Here is a 9,354-nt window from a genome sequence, read left to right on the forward strand (position 1 = left end):
ACCTTGGTGTCAAACATCCACGCAAATAACAACTTAGCCAAGGGTCCAGTCCTTTTATCAACACGGTATTTTACACACACACACGCAGGCACGCAGGCACGCAGGCACGCACGCACACACACACACACACACACACACACACACACACACACACACATACACACACACCCCTAATCTGCTACCCTGAGGAGCCTCCCTTGTTTCAGGAGGGGCCTTGCACCTGCTGGCAGCTTGGGGCCTCCTGGGGGAGAACATTGAGGAGGCCCAGGAGAGGTGTGCCTGGTTCTAACTTCTCATTTTTATTAAACAACACATTACCCCACACCCTTCACCCCTCATCCTCCAGGACACATCCTAGTCTTGGCTCCAGCCTCAGGCGGAGCCCAAAGCCCCAACTGCTCCCGCTTCATACTGTCCACAGCACCTTTACAGTACATTGTTGACAGTTATTACCTCAAGGCCTTGTCCTTGTCTGAGCAGCGATTCCCAGCCCAAAGCTTCAGTCTATAGAGAAAAACAAGTGCTGCATCCAAGACACCTGCACCTTCTTATCTCAGTCACAATTCTAGTTTTAAACACCAGGAATAGTTGGACATCTTAGGAAATACGTTTCACACGAAACACAAGACACAGGTGACGTCTTCGGATGACTTGTTTTGTCCAAACAACAGTTCAAAACCCCCAACTATTTCGTTTTGTATAATATAAAGTAGACAAAAGCAACAAATCCTGACATGTGAGAACCTGGAGCCCGGGAATGTGTGTGTGGAATTATTGCTTGAAATAACGTGTCAATCAATTATCAGAAATAGTTGCCAGTTCTTTTTCTGGTCATTGCAGCTCTAAAGTGTAAAATTGAGATTATGTGGCAGCCTATTTCTTGGTTTAAGAGAATTAACTTCCTGGAGTCTCTGCTGCCTTGCAAAAACCCTAAACCACAAAATTGTCACTTTTACACAAACGACAAAACATGTTAATCAGTGAGCTTTAGAGATGCTGGACAGAGCCAGGCTAGCTGTTTCCCCTTGTTTCCAGTCTTTAAACTAAGCTAAGCTATATGGCTCCAGCTAAATATTTACTGCACAGGCATCAAATTCTTGGCAAGAAAGCAAATCATATTATATGTTATATAATATTTCATATGTTATATTGCCCCCAAATGTTGAACACTATTCCTTTAAGTCTGCTGTCCTTTGGTCAAGTTAGAGGCAGACACGCTTTGCTTCTCAGTATCAAGCCACAAAGCCTCCTGTAGTACCAGCAACAGCCGCGGTCTTCATTCCTGCCCGCTGGGAGATCCTGAATCACTAAAAGGTGAAGGAGCAAAGAACCAATAAATTAAGCCTCTCAGCAGCAGCACTACCTAGGCTCTATACATCAAAGAGCTGAGCAGAAACCAGCAGGAAGGTTTTTTTTCTTTCACTGGGGACTCTTTCAGACAAATAGGCTGAAAGGTTCAGTGCATTAACCCACATGTTGACACTAGGCTGCGAGTCATAGGGGGGCAACAGGGGGCTGCAGAGAATGACATATGGCTCAGGTCTTTGGGGTGCAATAAACATACATGCATGCACAGGCGAAAATACACAGGCATGTACAGACGCAAACACACAGCGAAGGAAGTGCTGTTATGGCTGCTTGGTTTATCTCTACTTCTCGGTGGATTTTCTCTGAAATCAACCTGGATCCTCAGCTGTCACAGATATAGTAGGTGAAAGTGGTCCTTCTAGGTGCTTTAGCTATACTTCAACGCTCCAGTCAGAGAGCTGCCACAACACAGCTGTACATATGTGTGTGAGAGAGCTTTGACATGAGCCCTCATTAAACTGAGGAAGAGCCACAGACACAACACAACCACAAAAACAGACAGAGATACAGAAACAGTCTCACACACACACACACAGGGAGGCGGGTCCTGTCGAGGGAAACAGTAACGGCAAAATGAAAACAGAGAATCTTCCACAGCACCTGTGTAGACAAGAGAGATTAAGAGATTGAGATCAACAGTGGTGCAACTTTGATCAGAAGACACAGACTCCTCCACTGAAATCATCGCTGAAGCCTACCAATGCAGTAGTGCCTTGTAAACTTAAAAACTACTCTGTAAAAAAAGGTTAATTGCACCGCCAAAGTTGGTTTTGGTTTATTGACAAAATCTTTACAATAACGATAAAATTTGACTTATTTCTATCCTTGTCCCTGGTGTTTTAACCGTCCATTAACCCTTATCTAGATGTAGACAGGATTTCCATGTCTAACCTAAGAAAAAGTGGAAACTAAGAACTAAAAACTGGAAAATTAAACCATAAAAGCAGCCAGTCAATAGAAGAAAATCAAGGCATTTATTGACACATGGGGATTTAACTGTAAATTGTATAAATTCTGAGCAATTCCAAACCTTGCCTCAGTGACTGAGCGTAAAGACAGAAGCATATCAGGTCTGTTTTCCATGAATCTGAATGAGTATGTGTGTGTGAGATAGTCACTCACATCATAAGTGCAGCCTTTTACGCTCCCATTAGGTCATTAACATTACAGCACATTTAAAACTGTCAAAAAAAAAAAGAGAAAAAAGAAAAGCCCTCTTTACCCTTTTGCTCCATGAAGGAAGCACATGGAAAAAAGAGAATGAAAGGAAAATCTCTTTCATCTCTGTAGGCAACCTAAATCCTCACTGTAGCTGCAGCCAAAAACTAAATTAAAAAGACTGGAGTGTTAGTGTTTAACAGGCCCAGCGCTGCGCTGAGAAGGGATGGAAGTTCTCTCATGCTTAACAATTTGTTCCTCTGCTCTCTGCTGTTTGGATAGATCAAACCAATTAAAAACATACTCATTCTCTCTCTCTGTCTCTCTCTCTCACACACACACACACACACACACACACACACACACACACAAACAAGCTCAAATATCAGAGGTACAATATCAAACAATATCCTTGTTTACCAAAATGTGCAAATTAACTGTGCCATTAATAAGAACATTGTTTGGGGATCCCAGGTTGTGAAAATCTTTGGGCTGCTGTTTATCATTTCCATTTTCCTTTCACACATCAAGTCTGCAGTTATAAATGTTAATAAGTCATTGAAAAAGGGTTTTAATCATCAAAATTGAAAGTTGTTAATAAGTTGTTGATAAATGGATTTCGGTCCTGAATGTCTGCAGACTATTTCTAGAGGCGAAGTGCTAAAACTGATGCAACCAGTCAATAGGATTTTTTAACAACCAAACAAAACATTTTTCTTGTTATTACTTATAACTGATTTATAAAGCATTGGAAAATGATTTATTAGCCATTAATAACCAGTGTTGGTAGCTATTTTAGATCTTTTGTTTAATTAAACGCAGCAATCCCACGATATACTCCATTACAAGTAAAAGCCCTGCATTCATAACGTTACTCAAGTACAAAAGTATTCGCAGCAAAACGTACTTACGGCAGAATTGTTCCTGTCAGGGTAGTATCGTTATTATTGATGATTACTGTGTAACTTGTTTGAACTATGTTGGGTAGTTTTAAATCTACAACAATACATTACATTTTATAAGATGGTTATATATTTTAATGCAAAAATGTACCCCTTCATAAAGGGTCTTATTATACAATGATACTGAATTGATCCAGCTCAATTTACAAGCACAGAGCGTCAAACACTATTTTCAGAGTGTGCCTGTGGGAGATGAGTGCAGGAAGGAACCAATTCAGGTTTCAGGGTCAGAGGTTAAAAGAGCCATTCATGAATTCTCGAGGCATTTGCTTAATATAGGAACTCTTACTTAACACTTGCCAGACTTTGGAGTCTGTGTAAGAAACTAAAATGAAACTAACGGGATAATACAACCATAATGAACACGAGAAACCACACCACTGATGAAGTCATGTACTGTAGCTGCAGCCTCAGAGAGCGGATCACGCAGCCAGAAGAGCATTAGCAAAGGCCTGAGAATGGAGGCGCCAACAGCTGTGATTTAACTGAGGGATGATGATCCTCAGCAGTGACAGAACCTCATTTGGTCTCCTGGTGGCCTGCATACCTCGGCTTCCAGCAGGCAATATACCCCCCAGGGATCCTAAAATACACGGGCAGGCCAGGCCTCGGCCCAACCCACCAGCCAGCCGTGAGGAGGGGCAGCAGCCAGGGAGATGGGAGAGAGGAGAGAGGAAGGGCCAGGGGCAGGAAGCAAGCCTGGACAAGCTAGTCAGCTCCCTAGTCCTCTAGACGACAGCCAGACTGACAACAGAGCAGGAATGTTAACCTCCTAGAAGCTTTTTTAGTGTGTCTGCTTGCATTAAAAACAGTTTTGCAGCAGCAATTCCCAAATGTTATCAGGCTAAATGACGTAGCTGACAGAGATTGCACAGAACACCCAGAAGTCACATATGGTCGCTGTGTTCTTTTTCTGTGGCCGACTGCCTTTATTTAGCCATACTTCAGTCCTCAGACCACTTCTAAATGAGTAGGGGTTAATTTAGGATTCATGGCTTGATCGGACCATCAGGGTCATTGAGGCCATTATCTGTTCACATGTTCAGGATGTGACTGACACACTCTGGTCACATGAGGTCACTGCATCAGACATTTTCAACATCAGAGGGCGCAGTTTCCTATTTTAGTTTATGAGGGAAAAAAGTCATACACAGCTCCCACAACACATTATGCCTAAACAATTAAATAAAGGAAATGGTTGTAATTTAGCATCTTCATACTTTCTTGGAATAATAACTAATTGCTTGTGATCTTACACTCATGAACAAACAGCTGCTATGAATAATGTAATGCACGGGGTTAGTCATTTTAATGAGAAGAAAAATCTTCCTTCAACATCAGCAGCCTCCGCAGTTATCACCAACATAACAGATATCCCCACCTGACAGACATTTATGGAATCAACCACAAACACATACAGACTTAAAAACAATAAACATGAGGATATTGGACATATATGGAAAGGTGAACGAATAAAAATTTAAATGCTTGGAATATGTTTCGTAATTTGTAATATGTCATTTTACCATTTTATTTTAACCCCCTTATTTAGCATTCATAAGCACTGTATAAACATTTAATAAATGGTTCATAACACACTATAATGTAGTCATTGACGGATTTAAATGTGTGTGTTAATTTGTCAACAACTATAAAACCTGTGGGCAACAATAAGTGGAGGCTGCGCTAATGAATGATAATTCCGTAAATATAATTTAATAATATAACATGTCTTCATAGGAGAAGTTAGAATAGTTGACAACCACTTTAAAATGTCCTGTTTACAACAGTATTGTGTTCTAAACCATGTATTAAACATTTTTTGAGCTTTCAAATGCTAAGTAGGGGCAGTTAAAGTGTAGCAAAACTATTCTGAGTTTTAGCACTTTTACAGCAATTTATAATTCTGCATTTTTAGATATTCAATTCATTCTATATAGTGTTGAAACTGTGTGCAGCAGATGGTGGATGGTTCGTGAACTCTTGAAGATGTATGCTTGGCGAAAAAAAAATTGTTCTACAAAAGATGATTTAGTCGCACTAGGTGAGAAATTACATACATGTATTAAATGGCACCAGCCTACCTGAGGAGGGATTCAAATAATTAAGGCTCAGTCCCTGCTGTCTGGGTATTAAGACTATATTCTATAAACCCTCCAACAACAAGCTCATGACCTCCATTCACTTTCTATCCAATTTTAAAAAACAAAATGGAATAATGACGCCACGTTTTTAACTTCCATCAGCCTGTTTAGAGGAAGAATTTGTGTTTCAAAAGTGCAAATGTTTCAGTTCATCAAACTGCGTTGTTTTGGTTCTGACCACTACTGATCTGTATCACACATACAGACGAGCTGCGTGAATCAATGAGGCCTATGTAGTTACTGCTCTGTAAAAACAGGAGGACGCAGGACTAAAGAGTTTGAGTTTGTAGGCAGTCATCATCGGAGACGGGGGAAGATTCTGATGAAGAGGATCATGCTGATGAAGGTGAAGGAGACCAGGATCAGCATCAGCCACAGCAGCCAGTTAACGGACTTTTTGGTGTGCTGCTCCAGTCGCTCCGACTCCGTCTTCAGCTTCTCAAAGTTCATGTCTGCCTGACGCATAGACTGGCTCAGAGTCTGGGAGGGAGAGAACACACACACACAGCTAATTATGCAAACATAGAGATAAATATTAAACACACAAACATACAACTCTGCTTTCTTATTCAGAGACTGCTGAACTAGTTTTCATGTAGAGGGTTCATAGGTTGGTTGGGAATGTAATTTGTCTTATATCGCCCACGTGTGGACAGAATCAGGTGAGACGCATGGCATCAGCAGAAGTAAACGTCTGAGGAACAGAAACATCAACTTAAAACCTAAAAAACTTTCAAAAATACATCTACTGTATGTCAAAAACCATTTCTCACAGAAAATGCAAATATCTGACATATGAAAACATATTGGCAAAAATTCAACATTGCTTGGTTAATGTTGAAGTCTGACATAGAGCTGGGCAATAAACCAAAAATACAATACACTGTTAACGAGTAATCGACAGACACTAATTTTGTGTCACTAACTTCTCAGTCCCTCCCCCCCTATCCGCTAAAGCCCAAAACGGTCTCCTAAGCCCCTCCCCCCACAAGGGAGAATTAATGCGTATGCATGAGCAGTGATTGACACACAGTTAGATGATTGGAGCATCTGAACAGGAAGCTGTGGAATTTTGTAAATTGCACTACAGGCTGTAGGTGGTGCCAGAGGAGATTTTTTTTATTTTTATTACCTGCTTCATGTAGTTCTACTCGAACATAGGGTCAGTTTCAGCAAATATGACAGAAAGTTAGTTTTATAAATCTTACCTACTCCACCTTTAAAGACAAACTCTTTGAATCAAGGTTTTTTTTTTAATCATCTTCATATAAGTGATTCTTTTTTCCACCGTTAAGTTATTTTAGTAACCATAACGTTGTCAATACAGTGTGATGAATACTGCGATAGTGTCTGTGCAGTTACCTGGTTGTCCTGTTTGATGATGTTCTGTGCTGCCAGAGTGTTGTTCTTCAAGTTGCGGGCCAGGTGAAGCATGTCCTCAGCAAGTTTCTCCTGCAGGTTGTGGTGGTGTTGCAGGACGGCCTCCAGCTCTGCAGCAGACTGACGCTCATCCAGAGGAAGACCTCTGCACAAGGTGGGACAGCCTGGTTAACATTTTGATTTTGGGCACAGTTACAACAAAAAGTGATACAAGTTCCTAGTTTGCCATAGTTTGAAAAGCAGTTGGCAGTGAGGAGGGATTTATGATTTAACAGAGCTTGGAACGAGCCTGAACTTTACAGCAGCAATCACGGTTTGTTACAGCCCTATATGTAGCTAAATAAATACAGTATACATTAGTTCTTTGAGACAAGAAATAATATGTGCAGCTTTACCTTCTGTTTCGCAAGTCGGTTTCTGACATGCCTATAGAGAGGAAAGGAGAACTTCATCATATCACTCTCAATCAGAAGATTAGCCTGTTTAAATATTAAGTATCATTTTTCAGTCAAGACACTGAATTTAAGATGCCTTTGTATTAAAACTATTTCTTACCTTTGCCTGATACCCCCTGTAAGGACACAAAAGAAGGACATGTGTGAATTGGACAGAACGGGGCCTTAATTATTTATTCTTTTAATCTAGTTTTTCTACCAAACATTATAAGTATTTCATTTGGAAAGCCAAACTCTAAAATGCAGTGCAGCCTAGGGGCTAAACTGTCCAACTTTGAAATGGTGAACAAATTGTAAATTGACTACTATCTGGAGGTGGAGTCAATTCAATTGTATTTATAGTATCAAATCATAACAAGCGTTATCTCAAGACACTTTACAGATAGAGTAGGTCTAGACCACACTCTATAACATACAAGAAGGACCCAACAATTCTAGTAAATCCCCCAAGAGCATGCATTTAGTGCGACAGTGGCGAGGAAAGTAGTGAGCAAAACAATGCAGATGTCATCCATCAGCTTTTATTTCTACAGCGTTTAAATCTCAGTAGTGAACCTTATATCTTGACCACTCTGCATTTTAGCTCAACCGTGTACATCTCATCCTACCGTGCCAAGCAGCTCGTCCCTCATCTCTCCTGTACACCGGGCCTTCGTCTGCATGTGGACAGTTTTAGAGACAGGCATCCTCTCGTTGGCTATTGTGGGTGTTCGTCCGGGGGCGAGGAACTGATTAGCTAAAGCTTTTTCTGTTGGTGAAGACTGTGAACGAGGACAGCAACGACATGAGATCAAAAAACTGTCTGAACAGGAGAAAGTACTGCCATGAATATTAAAGTGGCAATAATGTGGAAAATGCCAGTAATCTTGAAAATGATGAACTTGTAAAATATTGCCACTGACCAGTTTCTCTGCCTCAAGAAGTCCTTTCAGAAAATCTACTTTTCTTGTGTATTCAGTCAGCATTTCCGCTGTGGGTTTGCTGCAAAAAGCACAGGTTGTTATTGACTTGGGTTTTACATATGAGCAATAATAAAACATTAAGATGCACGACCTTAATGAGAGATGTTACCTCAGGCTTTTCCTCAGAGCCACCAGCATCTCCTCCAGGGCACCAACATACTAGTGGAGAGAAAACACACAAACAGTGGTTGTATACGTCAGCTGACATTTGTTTAGATAGTTTTAAACAGACGTGAACTTCAGAGATACCAAGCTGCCTCTGTCTTTTGCATAAAGTTTAATCAACATATATTATAACCTTCATGAAGGTAGGATTTATTGCAGGCATGTTGTATAACACTGCATTAGTGTTAGCTAGATGTATCTAATAAACTGGAAACTGAGTGCTAAAGTGTGAATATGAAGTGTAACGTTACCAATTTTAACAGTTAACTGTTGAAATGCACTGTGTAATATTAACGCGACTGAGTAAGCTAACATAGCTAGCAAACATTCTACAAGTCAACTGTAACACTGGTTAAATGTGTTTAATGTGTAACGTGTGTCGGAGAGGTAAACACTCCTGAAAGGTAACATCTAGAAGAAAATCCTGTCGGTGGCTTCTGTGACGACGTGGCTGACAGACCGAGCGGCTCGCAGCTGCAGCAGCTAACGTTAACGTTCACAATAACAACTGTCATGCTAACTTTAGCTGACGAAGGTCAGAGAAAAACAACACTGAACAATCCCATTCAGTCCGTGTTTGCACCGTCTTACCTTTTCTAACCTCCATTCCGTTTCTCCTCGTTTCTCCGACGCTATAGATTCACAGCGGGACAATAATCGGATAAAATTGATTTCTAATCTAGAAGCCATGTTTGAAACTGACACACCGTCGCAACAATATGACGCCATACAGCACAGAGAAGACGTAGGGCGGAGCGTC

At 40.8% G+C, this 9,354-nt stretch overlaps 1 protein-coding gene across 2 annotated transcripts; it reads right to left on the bottom strand.

Annotated features, from left to right (window-relative positions):
- Positions 1-4,391: 4,391 nt before the first annotated feature.
- On the bottom strand, positions 4,392-9,354 carry use1 (unconventional SNARE in the ER 1 homolog (S. cerevisiae)). 2 transcript variants are annotated; one of them, XM_031307437.2, is made up of 8 exons: positions 9,186-9,354; positions 8,539-8,588; positions 8,370-8,448; positions 8,076-8,228; positions 7,568-7,583; positions 7,408-7,438; positions 6,995-7,157; positions 4,392-6,112 (listed from the first exon to the last, which is right to left on the bottom strand). In XM_031307437.2, the coding sequence occupies exons 1-8, from the start codon at positions 9,321-9,323 to the stop codon at positions 5,930-5,932; spliced, it is 813 nt and encodes a 270-aa protein (XP_031163297.1). In that variant the 5' UTR covers positions 9,324-9,354; the 3' UTR covers positions 4,392-5,929. The 2 variants fall into 2 exon arrangements, with proteins under 2 accessions (XP_031163297.1, XP_035863445.1); XM_036007552.1 differs by lacking the exon at positions 9,186-9,354 and adding an exon at positions 8,728-9,006.

Source organism: Sander lucioperca, chromosome 11 (assembly GCF_008315115.2).
Source record: "Sander lucioperca isolate FBNREF2018 chromosome 11, SLUC_FBN_1.2, whole genome shotgun sequence".
Taxonomy (NCBI): domain Eukaryota; kingdom Metazoa; phylum Chordata; class Actinopteri; order Perciformes; family Percidae; genus Sander; species Sander lucioperca.

Bases quoted from the DNA above. Each gene is read 5' to 3' on its own strand.
- use1 (XM_031307437.2), bottom strand. From the start codon at position 9,323: ATGGCGTCATATTGTTGCGACGGTGTGTCAGTTTCAAACATGGCTTCT. The intron at 8,449-8,538 runs GTAACATCTCTC...TGCTTTTTGCAG, and splicing joins GCTCTGAGGAAAAGCCTGAG to CAAACCCACAGCGGAAATGC. The intron at 8,229-8,369 runs GTCAGTGGCAAT...CCTCGTTCACAG, and splicing joins TTCTTGAGGCAGAGAAACTG to TCTTCACCAACAGAAAAAGC.